A 17,061-nucleotide genomic window follows, 5' to 3' on the forward strand; every position below is an offset into this window, starting at 1 on the left:
TCCAGTTCCTGGCAACCATGCCTCTGCTTTCTGTCACTGTGGATTTGCCTATTGTGGACATTTCATTTGTAAAAGGGATCATACAGTCTGTGGCCTTTTGTGTTTGGCTTCTTTAACTTACAATGTTTTCAAGGTTTGCCCATGTTATAGCATGTATCAGTACTTTGCCAATGTTCTTAAATCAGCCTCTGAATATTTTTCACTATCCAGAGAAACATCCTGCATTTATTATCTTTATTATGATTTTGATCTGGCCTTTAATTTACCTTTTCACAGAACATTTTTTTGGCTACAAGGTGATGTTAAACAATTTTAATTTTTAAGTATACATTATTTATTTTTTAGTATGCCAGTACTGAGGTCGATGGAGAGCATTACATGACCCCAGAAGACTTTGTGCAACGTTATCTTGGACTGTATAATGATCCAAATAGCAATCCGAAGATTGTGCAGCTCTTGGCAGGAGTAGCTGATCAAACCAAGGATGGGTAAGAACCTTTATACATTTTTTGAAAATGAATGTTCTGCAATATCTTACTAAAAAATAGTAAACCCTAAGTTTGCCTATGACCATCTGGAATTTATAAACCGTATCTTTTTCTTTTTTTTTTAATGATTTTTTTTAAACATTTTATTTATTCATTTGAGAGAGTGAGAGAGAGAGAGAGAGAGAACATGAGAGAGGAGAAGGTCAGAGGGAGAAGCAGACTCCCCATGGAGCTGGGAGCCCGATGTGGGACTGGATCCCGGGACTCTGGGATCATGACCTGAGCTGAAGGCAGTCGCTTAACCAGCTGAGCCACCCAGGTGCCCAAACCGTATCTTTTTCTTAGAAGTTTATAAAAAGTGTCACTTGCTGCCATTATCAAGGATTTGGCATAACTAGCATTTTTTTCTTGTTGTTTTTTTTTAAACTGTATTTTATATTAAATCTGAACAGAATGTTTTTCAGATAACTGAGTGTATTTCTTCCATTCATACAAAAAATATTGAATACCTACTATGTTTTAGACAATGTTCTAAGGCCTAGAATTACACCAGTGAGCAAACTGATAAATGCAAAAGCAACATACAAATTTAAAAGTAAACTAGAGCATGTTAGGTTACAAGTGCTACGAAGAAGAATAAATCAGGGAAGAATTTAGAGGGAGGTATTTATTCATTTATCTGTCTACTCATTTATTTGACAACCATTTATTGAAAACCACCATTAACCAGGCCCTGTCACACCTTAGTAATATAAGCATAAATAAAGTGGGGTTCTTGGCCTTAAGAACAAACTCATGGCCTAGTGAGAAAGAGGATACGTAAACAAAGAAAATAATACTTTGGGAAGGAGGTGCTATAATAGAATTATATGAAAGTTACAAAGGACACTCAAGAAAGCAGGGTTAACTCTGTTTTGGGTGATCAGGACAGCATTATGGATGAGGTGATACTTGAGTGAAATCTGGCAAGATGAACGGGGAGTTGCTAGTGGCCCGATAAGGAGAGAGGAGAGTTCTAGGAAAGGGAACAGCAGTGGTGTGAAACATCAAGGAGAGTGTGCATGTGTGTGCCTGCGTGTGTATGTGTTTTGAGGAGTGACATTGGGGAAGTTGTATTGTGTATACCTTGGCTGTGGTGTTGCTTTGTTGCTGTTGGAGTTGTGGCTGGAGTGGAACTGGGGACCTTCTGTGCTAAGGTTTGACTGTGTCCTGAAGGCACGTGACTTAGTCTTGGAAGTATTTTTAGCCTGGCAGTGTAGGGGTGTGTGCAGACACAGAAATAGCAAGGCGCGTCTTACTGCAGTGTCAGTTTACTCAGGGGGAGAAGCTCACCATTTTTATATTAAAATCAAATATTGTATTACAAAGCAAATGGATTATTTTTATGAATTATAAAGAGAATTTTGTCGTGCTTTGTGAGTTCCAAGCTACATCCTCAGGCCTTCAAAGGCCCAGGTTCTTTCTCCTACTTATAGAGGTAGTTGTGTGAAAAACTCGTCGATGAGGAGTTGTTAAAAGTTATTTCTATTACCACAGAAATGATCAGATTTTTAGAAAAATGGTAGGTTGGAGTAGGGCGAGACTTACATGCAGTGAAATACATTTAGGAAACTATTATAGTTGTTATGTGTTTTCCCACAGAACCTAGTATAGTGCCTGAAGTCTGCTATGAGTATTTTCTATCTTTTTTTTTTTTTTTTAAGATTTTATTTATTTATTTGACAGACAAAGAGCACAAGTAGAAAGAGAGGCAGGCGGAGAGAGAGAGAGGAGGAAGCAGGCTCCCTGCCGAGCAGAGAGCCCGATTCGGGGCTCGATCCCAGGACTCTGGGATCATGACCTGAGTTGAAGGCAGAGGCTTTAACCCACTGAACCACCCAGGTGCCCCAGTATTTTCTATCTTAAATAAAGATTTTATATAATTTATCAATAGTAGATATTAGGGAACTTACATACTTTTTGTGGCTTGCCTCTAAAAAAATCAAACCAGCTGGCTCAGTTAGTAGAGCATGAGACTCTTGATTTTGGGGTCATGAGTTCAAGCCCCACATTGGGCGTAGAGATTACTTAAATAAGTAAATAAATAAATTTCAAAAGATTCGTCAAATCAGCTGTTAAGTTACTATGGGGTATTCAGTCATTGGATTTCTCAGTAGTGATTAGGCAATAATATGTATGAAAGATATTTTTAATCAGAATTCAGTCTTCAAAATTTTTAAAGGTAACATATACATTTAGATCTTTTAGAAATTATGAGAGTATTTATTGTCATTAATTTGGCCTGAGACCTGCTTTGAGAGTACCTGTATCTTTCTAGATGCTTCGTTTGTGACCATCTGCTCTGGTCCATCTCAGTAAGTGTATTTTTTTTTGTTTTGTTTTTTTGATGCTTCATGTGGTTCTCCCAGACTCAGTTGCATCGTTAATGTGGTTGAGTGGAACCAAGGGTTTAAGCTACCAGAGTAGATCAAAGATGGGTTTTGGCTAGTGAAGTGTATCAAATAATGTTGATAATGTTCACTTAAAAACAAACCTGTTTCTCTTTGTAAAAGGTAAATCTTTTTTCCCCTTCCCTCCAACAGTAAATCTTTTTTATTTCAGATTTTATTTTATTTATTTTTAAAGAATTTATTTATTCATTTGACAGAGAGAGACATAGCGAGAGAGGGAACATAAGCAGGGGGAGTGGGAGAAGGAGAAGCAGGCTCCCCAAGGAGCAGGGAGCCCAATGTGGAGTTCAATCCCAGGACCCTCGGATCATGACCTGAGCCGAAGGCAGATGCTTAATGACTGAGCCACCCAAGGGCCCCTATTTCAGATTTTAGAAACTTATTTTTTTTTTTAAGATTTTATTTATTTATTTGACAGACAGAGATCACAAGTAGGCAGAGAGGCAGGCAGGCAGAGAGAGAGGAGGAAGCAGGCTCCCTGCCGAGCAGAGAGCCCGATGCGGGGCTTGATCCCAGGACTCTGGGATCATGACCTGAGCCGAAGTCAGAGGCTTTAACCCACTGAGCCACCCAGGCACCACAGATTTTAGAAGCTTTTTTTTTTTTTTTTAAGATTCCATTTATTTATTTGACAGAGATCACAAGTAGGCAGAGAGGCAGGCAGAGAGGGAGAGAGGAGGAAGCAGGCTCCCCGCCAAGCAGGGAGCCCGATGCGGGGCTCGATCCCAGGACCCTGAGATCATGACCTGAGCCGAAGGCAGAGGCTTTAAACCACCGAGCCACCCAGGCGCCCCGATTTTAGAAGCTTTTTAAGCTTCCTGTTTTCCTGTCTTTGGAATGAATCAAATTGGGATTGGGTAGGAAATCTGATGCAAAGAGTTAGATCCTAAAAATTAAATGAGTTTATGAAACATTAGATTATTTCTAAAAGCAGAGAAAGGTGGAATTTTCTAGAAGCACAGTAATTCTTTTTCTTTTTTTTTTTCCCCCCTTTAAGAGAGGGTCTAGGACAGAGGGAGAGGGAGAAAGAGAATCTTAGATGGGGCTTGATCTCACAGCCCTAAGATCATGACCTGAGCCAACCAACACCCTGAAACACAGCAATTCTTAACCTTGTATTCATGACTTGTCTTCAGGGGTTCCTGAACTTGCTGAACTATAATGCAAAAAGAGTGAATTTATATCTGTATTTTTCTGGGGAGAAACCCTAGGTTTTTGGGAGGGGGGCGTCTATGAATTCGAAAAAGGTTAGATATCCTGGTTAATGTTTCTTTAATACTTGAAATTCAAGAGAATCAAAAGCTTTCATATTGTTTAATTTATTCCAAGTAGTCAGCCCTTGCTCGTTTAACATTTAAGGAAAATGAGATCTAGAGAGGTTGATTGATTTGCCCAATAACACAAAATTCTTTTAATTTTTAGTCCATTTTCCTTCTTATAATCTTTTTTTTTTAAGTGTTCTTTATTCCTCCCTACTTTCTGTTTCTCACTCCTTTACCCAGAGCAGTGATGAAAGAATAGAGTATTGCAGTTGGTACTTCTTTTTTTATAGCCCTGGGAGATATTTCTTGGTTTTATTGTAGGTTTTTTGTTTGTTTGTTTTTAAAGATTTTATTTATTTATTTGACAGAGAGAGACACAGTGAGAGAGGGAACACAAGGAGGGGGCTAGGAGAGGGAAAGCAGGCTTCCCGCCGAGCAGGGAGCCCAAAGTAGGGTTCCATCCCAGTATCCCGGGATCATGACCTGACCCGAAGGCAGACGCTTAACCGACTGAACCACCCATGCTCCCCCGCTTTTTTTTTTTTTTTTTTAAGATTTTATTTATTTGAGAGAGAGCATATGAGTGGAATGAGGGACAGAGGGAGAAGCAAACTCCCTGCTGAGCAAGGAACCCAATGCAGGGCTCAATCCTGGGACTCAGGGATGATGACCCGAGCCGAAGGCAGACACTTAATCGACTGTGCCACGTAGGCACCCCTCTATTGTAGTTTTTCGATGAGAATCTTATAGGTACAGATAATTTGAAATAGCATCACATAACATTGTTTATAATTACCCAAGACCCAGTCTCAATTAATAGAACTAATATAGTCAGATCTAAGTGATTTAGTTAATAAATAAGTGGGAAAAGCAGGTTTAAGAGTAGTGAATACCATACCTTTTTTGTGCTCTGGACTCCCCCAACCCCTGTTCCATGTTTTCTTAGCATGTAAACTGCCCGTTTTCCTCTTCCCCGTTCCCTTTGCTCAAATAGTCAAATAAGCAGTAGTGGTTTTGATATGAGAGTTCGCTGTGCAAAGCCATGTAGAAGCAACATTACATGGTATAAATAGCATGATGGGTTGTCTAAAAGTAAAGGCCATTAGCCAAGTATTTGTGAGATTGTGGCTTAAACTTTGAAGATAGGGTTGTATAATGAAAAGCAAAATGATTTCATGCATCAGATGCAGATTTTGGGAACTAATATTGTGTGATCTGATCTTAAATGTTTAGACAGTTGCTTGTTTGAAACTAACTTCTGGAATTGTAGTTTCTATATTTAGCTCTAGTCGGAATTTCTTCTGGAGGGTCTATTCTATAATGTATAAAACTATTATTTTCTCTCTGTTTTTCACAACTGTTTTCCTTTAATGTTCTACATACATATAAGAATGTATTTTTTAAAAAAGATTGATTTTAGAGACAGAGAGGGAGAGAGCACCGGGTTGCTGGGAGGGTGGGGGCGATAAGGAGCAGAGGGAGAGAGAAACCCAAGCAGACTCCCCACTGAGTGCGGAGCCAGATGCAGGGCTCCACATCACCACCTGAGATCATGACCCAAGCCAAAAGGAAGAGTTAGGTGCTTTACTCACTGTTCCAGCTGGCGCTCCAAGAGTAAAAGCATTCTTCATGCATGTAGAAAAATCCTTTATGGAGAAATCTTGGTTGTTCTAAAAATTGCAAAATTAACATATTAATATTATGATAGTTGATTAGTTTCCATTTGGTAAATTTAAAAGGAACTTTGTAGAAAAATTTTAAAACATCCAATTCATAAAATATATTATTTCAGGGTTATAACATGAATATATGTTTTTTGTAAAAAGTCAAGCAGGTGTTATGGTAAAAATTGAAGGTGCCCCCTCATCCTCATTTAAAGAAAACAAACCATTTATTAAAACCATTTATTTATTATTTAAAATATGAACTAAGCAATGGTTTCTTCACCCCAGTTAGTGGCTTGTGGTTTGCATTTGTTCTGCTTACGTCTTATTTAGGACCTTCTAACAATAGGGAATTCATTGCAGGATATGGGGAATAGAGCCTTCAAAATTATTCTGGAACATGTTTGCTTCATGTTCACAGATAAATAGGCTATTTCTTGCTTTATGAAAAGTATTGTTACATTATCATGTAGTATAAAATGCCTATGGGCTAAAAATTCATAAGGGGCACATCAGAGAGACAAAGTGGTCCATGCCCCGCACCCCCTACTTCTTCCCAGTATTTTATACAGAAAATTCAAATGTTCAGGAAAGTTGAAAGAATTTTACAATGTGCACTTATATACCTACCATATTCTACCATTAACATTTTTCTATGCTTCCTTTTTCATATATCCCTCTATTTTTCTGTCCATCCATCTTATTTTTTCACAGATTCCAAAGTAAATTTACAAACATTGATACTCCTTAAATATTTCAGCATGCATATTATTAACTGGATTTCAGTATTTGAGTGATTTCTTTAGATGTAAAATTTACAGACAGTGACAAAGGTACATTTGCAGAATTTTGGTAAATACATATACCTGGGTAATTTCAGGTGACTTTTTTATTATATTAAAATATATATAATAAAATAAAATATATATATTATATTAAAATATTATGATAAAATAAATATATACTAAAATAAAAATATATAACAAAATAAAAATATGTAATAAAATATATAATAAAATAAATATATATAAAATAAAATATATAATAAAATATAAAATAAATAAAATATACAAAATGTATAATAGACATAAAATGTATATAATAAAATAACAAAAATATATAATAAAATTAAAATATATAATTAAAAGTATATAAAATATGTAAAATAAAATATATATAATAAAACCATATAAAATATAATAATATATAACATAATAAATTAAAATAAAATATATAATATATAAAATACAATTAAATATAAAAACAACATATAGATAATATAATATAGATAATAAAAAATGAAATACATTTTAACTATTTTTAAGTGTACAGTTCAGTGACATTAAGTACATTCATATTGTTCTTCTACCGTCACCACCATCCATCGCCACCAATTTTTTCATCTTCTCATACTGAAACTCCATACCTATTAAACAGTGAGTCCCTGTTTTGTCCCAGTACCCAGCCCCTAGTAACCCCTATTCTACTTTCTGTTTCTAATGAGTTTGACTATGCCAGGTATTTCATATAAATTGAATAATGTAATATTTGTCCTTTTTGTGTTTGGTTACTTTTGCTTAGTCTTTTGTTTTCAAGATTCATCCATGTTACAGCATATATCAATCAGAATTGCATTCCTTTTTAAGGCTGAATAATATGAAGTGACTTATTTTTAAGTTGCTGATGGTTTTGTGTTTCTAAGATTTATTTATTTGAGAGAGAGAGGCACAAGCGTGGTGGGGAAGGGCAGAGGCAGAGGGAAGCATTTCAAGCAGGCTCTGTGCGTGGAAGGTGGTTTGGGAGGGGTGGTGGTGGCTGGATCTCACCACCCTGAGATCAGGACCTGAGTTAGAGGCTTAACTGACTGCGCCACCCATGGGCCCCTGCTTTTGTATTTCTTAATTAACCTTTCTTCAAAAAAATCGCTCTATGTAACAAAGGTACCTGTGAGTATTGAGGATTGGTTATGTATTCCCCTAATACCTTCTCTCTCTTTTTTTTTTCCTTAAGATATTATTTAATTATTTGACCAAGTGAGTGAGAGAGAGAGACAGAGAGCAAACACAAGCACAGGGAACGGCAGGCAGGGGAGAAGCAGGCTCCCCGATGAGCAAGGAGCCTGATGTAGGGCTTGATCCCAGGACCCTGGGATCGTGACCTGAGCCCAAGGCAGAGGCTTAACCCACTGAGCCACCCAGGCGCCCTCCCCCAATACCTTCTTAACCAACTGAGCCACCCAGGCACCCTAAGAAATGTAGATATTTAGAGTCTGCAGACTTTATATTTTAGACAAAGGTCTACTTAGTTGGAAACCTACGTGAGGGTCCACAGGGGTGGAGTTAGATAACCAATGGGCCCTGGTCTTGTGAAGAGGCAGCTTCTGCTTTGGCTCCAGGGAGCTGTGTTTCTTGGGAGAGAAAACTGTTGTCCACGCTTGGAGCTTAATAAGAGAAACCAGAAAACTGGATATTTGTGTGAAGTACTTAAGATTTCTTAATATTGGCAACTAATGTAACTAAAAAAATTATACTTTGCATGCCAAAGAAAACATGTGTGGTCCAAATTCTGTCTGCCAGCCAACTGTTTATGACCTTTGCTAGTTAAGGAAAAAGTCTTTTAACTTTTCTCCTAAAAACAGTAAGTTGTGCTATTGAGTATAAAATGTGTTTGAAAGCTACATATTCTGTATTTCAGGGTAATCATATTTTTTTAGTCTTTTTTTTAAAGATTTTATTTATTTATTTGACAGAGAGAGATCACAAGTAGGCAGAGAGGCAGGCAGAGAAAGAGAGAGAGGGAAGCAGGCTCCCTGCTGAGCAGACAGCCCGATACGGGGCTGGATCCCAGGACCCTGAGATCATGACCTGAGCCGAAGGCAGAGGCTTTAACCCACTGAGCCACTCAGGAGCCCCAGGGTGATTGTATTTTTGATTTAGATTCCTGAGGCTGTTTCAGAAAAGCCAAGATGGATTTGTTTTTTAATCCATTGTCAGCCTAGTTACTTTTTTTTTCTTAACATTACTCTTATAATCAGAAGAAATAAGGTAAATAATAAAAATTTCAAACATTTCAGAAATACATACTGTAGAAAATGAAGGCCTTCTCTCAGTCCCCCTTTATATCATTATTTCATTTGTGTTATATAATCTTATTAAAACCACATACCACTCATTGCTTTTTCAGGGTGTGTGGATGATGATACTTGATATGTTATAACTTCATTTGTTTTTATTGCTCTAGAATTTCTGTAATGATAACTACACTTTTGAATTTTATCATAGTTTTTAGTAGTACACCAATGCATAAAGTGTATTATGACATGTGACCTGTAAACAGTTTGATTATTATTCTTCCCAGGATTCATTAGGCATTCAAGCTCCTAACTTCACCAAAGATTCTTCATCAGGGGCGCAGTGAGGTCATGGCCTTAAGTGTCCCGAACAATACCACCACGAGGCCTTTTCCTCAATAAAGGGAAAAGGCATAGAATACACCATTGCTTTGGATATGATGTAACCTGTGTAAATTAAACATATTTCAAAGTATTTTATTTAATAGAAGATGAAACTTTGAATGTAAAATATGTCTTTGATGAATGGGGCCATAAAATAAAATGTAAAATGTAGTCATTCCTAATACTGTGTTGAGAAATATGGTTCTCTAAAAAGTCTTGTATTCTGAATTGAGTTTATTCAAGAATATTTATAAGTTCCTATCCTGAATCAACACTGTGCTCTGTGACAAGCCTATCTTCTTGCAGGAAATTAGACTTTATTTTTTATTTTATTTTGTTTTCTTAAGGATTCTATTTATTTATTTGTCAGAGAGAGAGAGAGACAGCACAAGCAGGGGGAGCAGCAGCCAGCAGAGCTGGCAGTGGGAGAAGCAGGCTCCCTGCTGAGCAAGGAGCCAGCCCAATGTGGGACTTGATCCCAGGACCCTGGGATCATTACCTGAGCTGAAGGCAGACGCTCAACCGACTGAGCCACCCAGGCATCCTGGGCATTAGACTTTAAACAGTGAATTATGTAATTACTTCAATAAAAGTTTTACAGGGGGCTCTGAAAATGTACAGTGTGTTGCTCTAGGGGTGTGAAGGGTATGTAAAGTCATCTGGAACTCTGAGATGGTTCTCTTGAGGAAACAATACTTGAGCTGAGCTATGTAAAGATGGGTACAAATTAAGTTTGGAGATGGTGGGATAATTCCAAGTAGAATGAAATACTGAGTGATGGTCCTGAATGGAAGGAGCATGGATTAAAAATGAATGTGTTAGGGGCGCCTGGGTGGTTCAGTTGTTAGGTGGCTGCCTTCGGCTCAGGTCATGATCCAGGGGTCCTGGGATCAGGCCCCACATGGGGCTCCCCACTTGGTGGGAAGCCTGCTTCTCCCTCTCCCACTCCCCCTGCTTCTGTTCCCTCTCTTGCTGTGTCTCTCTCTGTCAAAAAGAAAAAAAAAAAAAAAAGAGTGGGCTGGAGTGCAGAGAGCAAGGGGACGGTGTGCGGAGATCAGATCCTGAGGGGCTAGGAGACATTAAAGATTAGGTCTGCTCCTTTCTATAGTGTGACTGTAAATGTGTTGCCCAAACCAGGCCATCTGAGAATAAAAGTCAGCACCATTACTAATATAAATAAGTAAATAAATAAATCAGTGTATGTATTATATATTTATAAAAACAGATTTTTATAATGTTTTTACTTGGATACTAGTCACTTCCCAATAGCAGCAACAGGGTGTGAAATCTTTGCAGCAAGCTTGCTGTGAAAGATGACTCTACACTAGCATATACTGGCTCTATGATAAGATCATTGAAGGTGGGGCGCCTGGGTAGCTCAGCTGGTTAAGTGTCTGCCTCCTGATTTTAGCTCAGGTCATGATCTTGGGGTTGTGAGTGTTGAATTCATCACAAGCAGGGCTTGAATTCATCACCCTGAGGTCAAGACCTGTGAGCTGAGACCAAGAATTGGGTGCTTAACTGAGCCACCCTGGTGCCCCTAAAAAATATATTACCAACATTTCAAACATAAAAAGCAAACTAGTGTAGTGAATTCAATATCCTCATCACCAAGTTTTAGTAATTTTTTTTTAAAGATTTTATTTATTTATTTGACAGACAGAGATCACAAGTAGGCAGAGGCAGACAGAGAGGAGGAAGCAGGCCCCCCGCTGAGCAGAGAGCCCGATTTGGGGCTCGATCCCAGGACCCTGAGATCATGACCTGAGCTGAAGGCAGAGGCTTTAACCCACTGAGCCACCTAGATGCCCCAGTTTTAGTAATTATTAAAATAATTATTAAATTAGTATTATTTATGCCTCTTTCCACTCTTTCATCCCCTGGATTATTTTGGAGTAGTTCCAGATGACATATTTTGTTTGTAAATATCTGTGTATATCTCAAAAAGATAAGAAAAATTATGAAAGCAGAACAAACCTCCTCAAAAACATTAACATCAATTTCTTAATATCATCAAGCATTTGTTATATAATTATTACCATTTACTAATTTTCTCATAAACTAAAAATTTTTTCTTCATTTAAATCAGAATCCAAATAAGATCTGTATCTTATAACTAATTACTATATCTTTTAGGTCTTTAATGAAGTTCTCCTCCATATTTTCTTTCAAAATTTTTTAAAAAAATTTTTTGTTTTTGTTTTTTTGCAAGTACAGAATGTTCATGCTACAGTTTCCTCCAGTCTGCACTTAGGCTGATTGTGTTTCTGTGGTGATGTTTAACACGTTCCTTTGTCCTTTGTATTTTCTGTAAATTGATTACATGGAAAGCAGTGGGTCTCAACATGGGTGTTGGCAATTTGCAGTTTGGTGGGTAGAAGCCAGGGTTGCTGCTAAACATGATACATTGTCCAGGAGGCCCCCACAACAAAGAATTATCTAGCTTAAAACGGTGCTGTTAAACACTACGGTTGAGAAACTATGATCTAGAGACTATCAGCTTCAGGTTTAATTATTTTTGGTCTAGTTCTTTCTCTTTTTGTGATTTTAGGAGTGATTGCTTATTGCCCAGGTCCATTCATTTATTAGGGATTCACAAAAGGGTAGTAGTCTAATTCTATCCTTCCTTCCTTATTTCTTTATTATCTGGAATACCTCTGTAAAGAGAAACTTCCTTTTTTTAATTATTTGGTTATCCCCTATAGCATATAGTAAAGACAGATTAAATGCTTGATATTTTCCTTTCTTTACCTACCAGTAACATTTTATATATTATTTCAGGTTGATCTCCTATCAAGAGTTCTTGGCATTTGAATCTGTTTTATGTGCTCCAGATTCTATGTTCATAGTGGCTTTCCAATTGTTTGACAAGAGTGGAAATGGAGAGGTGACATTTGGTAAGGAAAAAAAAAGATTATAAGTGATAAGTGAAGTCAGTAAGGCTGGTCCAGTCTTTAAATGCTAAATCTAGTAACTGCATATAGATTGCTGCTTATTTAGGAGCTAGTCAATAAGTGAAGTATTAATTTCCTGAAAGAATTTACATAGATAAAATTAAAATGGTGTATTTCCTTCAAAACTTTAGACCATTGCAAAAAAGTAAGGAATCTAGGAATGTCGTTGCTCATTGAGTCATTGACACTTTACATTCCTAAAATAGGTAGTGTAAAATTTTCTTGTTCTGGGCTAGCCTGGGCAAAATTCTTTATGAAACAGACTGTGAACAACATGGAATAATCATGTCATTCTTTAAGGAATTTTGGGGTAGAGAGTGCAGAGCTTTTCAATAGCAGTCTGGAAAATTGCTGCTCTGTCATTGTAGTACCAAGAATGGAACCGAAGGAGGGAGTTAAGAATAGTTAGTATTCTCTAAACCCCCATTATAGATTTTTGATTTTAGGAAACAAGCCTAGTATGTTGAAATTGAAATCTGTATTAAATGTAAAATTGATATAAACCCTTTGGTAGACACATAATTTAGCGCAATGTCATTGTTTGACAAGCATATAAACTAGAATTTCTATCTGTAGCCGTGTGTTAGTTTTTAAAGATGCTTATTTGTGGAAATTAGTTTTTGTTTAAAGTATCTGTGAATTTTTCTGACAACAGGCTTTTCAATGAAAACAATGCAATGTTTTCAAGGATCTTGAACTCTCTTCCCTTTTTTTTTTACATTTACATTTTTTATTATAGTAAACACATAAAATCTTAACCATTTTTCAGCATACAATTCAGTAGTGTTGAGTATATTCATGTTGTTGTGAAACAGATTTCCAGAACTTTTTCACCTTGTAAAGCTGAATTTTAGCCCTTTTATGGTGTGAATTGGCATCAATATGTGGTAGAAAAACCCTTGAAAATCAGGCTTTCCCTGACTGTAGTGCTAAATATTTATTTATTCAATATTTGTTATATAAAAAACATCTTTCAGTTAAACTCAAAGGAAGAAGTATCACTGCCATGGAAATAATGATGAGGAAGTATAGGTATTCAGAAGGACCAGTGGTGCCTTTACTTTGATTTTAGTGGGCACATTTTCTAGCTTGGCGTTGACCTTTTCCTTTTGCCCATTGACGCTGTTATTATCTGTATAAGAAGATTTTCCCAAATAAACACCAGTGCAGACAGAACTCCTTGGGTTTTTGCATCTGCCTTGGCATGCTTCCTGCTTTGGTGCAAGCTCTGGCCATTCTTCTTCCTAAAGGCTGACTTTCCCCAGAAGTACCTAGATTCTGTAGTTTGAAGTATAAAACCTTTATCATGTCATCATTCAGTATTAACCTTGGACCACTAATAATGCTGCATTTTCTATTTTCAGTAGGTATCACACATTCTCACATGTCTCACTTTCAAATGTTGTGCAGCAGTTCTTGGGAAATACTTTGATACAAATATCTGCATTAGGGACAGCATACCTGCGGTTCTATCATGTGTCCATTGTTTAAGAATTAGATTTCCCAAAACCAAATTGTGGTTTCTTTTGTCCCTCCTACCTTGGTATCTTGGTTCTTTGTGTCTCCTCCATTTGCTTTTCCCAGTTTTATTTTAAGAAACAAGTTGCTCAAGTCAGTTCATCCAATGGAATAACAATAGAGACTCATGCCAGTGTTGATTAGTAGATTAATCAACTAATGAAATAGTTGATTTCAAATAAATGTGTTTATAAACACATTTTTTTTCATGCAAATGAAAGCTTGGAGTTATTAGATCCCAACTTTAGCATTTTAAAGATCTTTTGTTTTCCCCCAGAGCATGATGTAAGAGTTAGAATTTTACGAAAATATAATTAAGATTAAAAGCCAAACAAATCACTTTCCATTGTTATAACACCTGATATGAACTGAAGAACATATAAATCCTCCAAAATTCTGTTTTCATTCTTCTGCTTCATAATCTAGAGATAGGAAGATTCTTATGGAATAATACACAGCTGAACGCCCTTTCAACATTGTTCTTGGAGTCCCTGGCCAGCTGGGTGGTTGTCTTGATGTTCACATATTTCCTGAGACTTTGACCATTTTCCTTTCCTGCCTTGCCTCCCTAGTTTTGAGGATTCATTTTGGACAAATTTTCTTAAATAAAAATCATAAGGAAGGAGAGAAAGTTTAATTTTATATTCTTAGGAGGAAAAGCATTGAAACTGTTACAAATGCCATTTAACAAGATTTCTAAGGCCTACTCATTACAGGCTGTTTTCAAGACGACAGAATTTCAGCATAAGGAAATAATTAACTTGGAGTTTATTTTTATAGGATGTTGGATCTGTGATAAAGGTCAGTTTTCATGTTTGTATCCACTTAATAAAATGAATTATGCTTATTTTAAAATAAATGCTAAAGTAAAAGGAAATTTTAGATCCATAATAACTCTAAATTCTTTTCAACTAAATGGCCTTATGTTTTCTAGTTTGGAACTTGTTTATAGTTTTCTCTTGAGCACATCAGGAGAGAAAGGTGGGAGAGAATATTGGATGTCAGGTGTCATGGAGTGGAGAAAACTGTTATGCCATTGATATCTCGTGGACTATGATGATGTTATCTGTGTATTTGTATATATTGTTCTCATCTATGCTTTTGTTTTTTTAGATACTTTTTTAATACACATCAGATTAGATATTTAAACTGTGTGCATTTTTTAGAAGTATTTATATAAATAGAAATATTGAACAACCTTTACTTGAGTGCTGGAAAAATTTTGTTTTATTTTTTTAATTTTTAGAGATGCCTCTACTTTGGGGGAGAGGACTTATATTGAGACTTTGGTTATCCATTTCAGAATATGCAAGCTCAGGAGAGGGTTCTGGAGTTTTTAAAAGAGTGAATAAAACCATTAGTTGTTTCCTCTTTGTTGTTCTTCCAATAAAACTTCTAATGCATGCTGTGGATAATTACTTACTGGTTTGTGTATCTGTTACTGCCTGGTGTCATGAGCCTTGTAGAGGCTGCTGCATGCCTGGTGTTTGCTAGATACATTGCAAACTTGCCTTGGTCTCTCTGCCAGCCACCAGTGTACTGGATATTCTGCTCGGTAGCATTAGGTTGAGGTAACCTACATAACCAGTATATACTACCTTGTGTTGTCAGTAGCTGTCATGCATTTGTCCCACATTTAAAAAATCAAAGCCTATTGCTTTAACAAAGATGTAATCCTTCTAAAAAAATGAAACCCAAACTCCTATTGACTAATAAATGAATATAAGATATGTTATAGAGTCTAAGTTTTCTACTGAAATCTCACCAACGTTGTGTTCCAAACTGCTTGCCTAGGAATGGGAACTCTCCAAAGTAAATTTTTTTCAAGGGCCTATCTTCATCTCCCTACTGTAAAACCCTCAAAAAGCAGGGATTCCTTTTGATTTTATACTGTGTTTCATTGTCATTAGATACAAGAAATAAATATGTGTTCCATTTGTGCCTCTTTTTCCATGAAGGGAAGAACAGATTGGGTTTGGTTTAGGCATTACCACGGCTGTTACGGAGGTGGAAATCTAGATATGAAAGATGTACCTTCTCTCACTGGAAACAAAGCTGTAGACTTGGGGTAATATGAAAATCTAATAGTAACAAATACCTACTTTAATCTGGTAAGAATTAGAGCTGCACTTGGATGTTCAGATTAAATCAGGAAGAATTTTGAGATTTCTTTCAGATACTGCAGAGATGGTAATATTAATACTCAAGGCTACTAGAGTAGCTTAGAATTAGAGGCAAAAAAAAAAAAAAGGATATGCCATTTGGTGATAGACTCTTGAAGCATCTAGTTTCTATAGTAATAGATGCTCTTTAAATATAAACTTATCCTTCCTGAGAAATGGACCTTCACATGTATTTGGCAGGAAGACTACTCTACTGACTGATTGTATGGTAGTCCCTTCTGGAGGTAGGTAAAGGGTTAATAGAAATACTTTCTTGCTTGGAAAAACAGAGGAAGTTGCCTAGGAAACTAATGCCCTACCTGGAAGTAGAGCCTAGCAGTGTGGGACTGAGTCTACATGCTATATTGGTTGGGACTTTCTCTGCTAAGTTCCTGTTGTTGAACTTTTTGTTGTTGTTTGTTTTCCTTTGTTTTCTTTTTTGGTCTCTTAGTTGTTCCTCTTCTTTCTCCCCAACTTTTCCTTCACTGAAAAACTCTTTACTTCCACAAGTCTCACCATTGTTTTTGTTCAGTTATACACAAGGAATTCATTGTTTTGGTGGGAGTCCTTCTAAAAGTCTTTCTGACTTCACTTTAAGAACTGTGCAGGTGAAACTCAGCTATTGAGGACTTTTTTCCCCCCCCTCACAATAAAAATGTTTGGTCTCGAGCCTATTAAGTTGGAAGCAGTGGCTCCTGCTGGGCTGGAATCCTTGGAATCAGGATGTCGTTGGGCTGATGGTAGGTGGGCTGTGTCACAGGGCTGATGGCTTGTATACCTACAGGAGGAGTTCTCTGGCCACACCGTTGGTACAGCAGCTCCTTCCAGGCTCATTCATGGAACAGGCATGGTGGCAGTCTTGGAGAAGAGTGCCAGCCCCGGTCAGAGGTAATTTTGTACTGCAGAAAGGTGAACAAGACCAGTAGGAAGCCCCATAAGGACCAGGGGAGGGATGAGGGTGGATGAGACGGGGAGACACGGTGTGGGCTGCTGGGGAAATTGAAACCTCTATTAAGACATATTTACATGATATATATGCTTCAATGTGTGTTTCATCTAGTCCTATCATCATAAGTGACTGATACAGCTAAACTGACTAATGTTATACG

The 17,061-nt window shown here is 37.0% G+C and overlaps 1 protein-coding gene across 1 annotated transcript in view; it reads left to right on the top strand.

Moving 5' to 3' along the window:
- The window catches only part of SLC25A12 (solute carrier family 25 member 12), a 103,866-nt gene that overhangs the window by 20,311 nt on the left and 66,494 nt on the right, over positions 1–17,061 (top strand). The window contains exons 3-4 of the mRNA XM_080799813.1: positions 346–488; positions 12,100–12,215. Coding sequence (XP_080655939.1) covers positions 346–488; positions 12,100–12,215 — 259 coding nt within the window. The remainder of the gene's footprint in view (positions 1–345; positions 489–12,099; positions 12,216–17,061) is intronic.

Source organism: Martes martes, assembly GCF_963455335.1.
Source record: "Martes martes genome assembly, chromosome: 3".
Classification (NCBI taxonomy): domain Eukaryota; kingdom Metazoa; phylum Chordata; class Mammalia; order Carnivora; family Mustelidae; genus Martes; species Martes martes.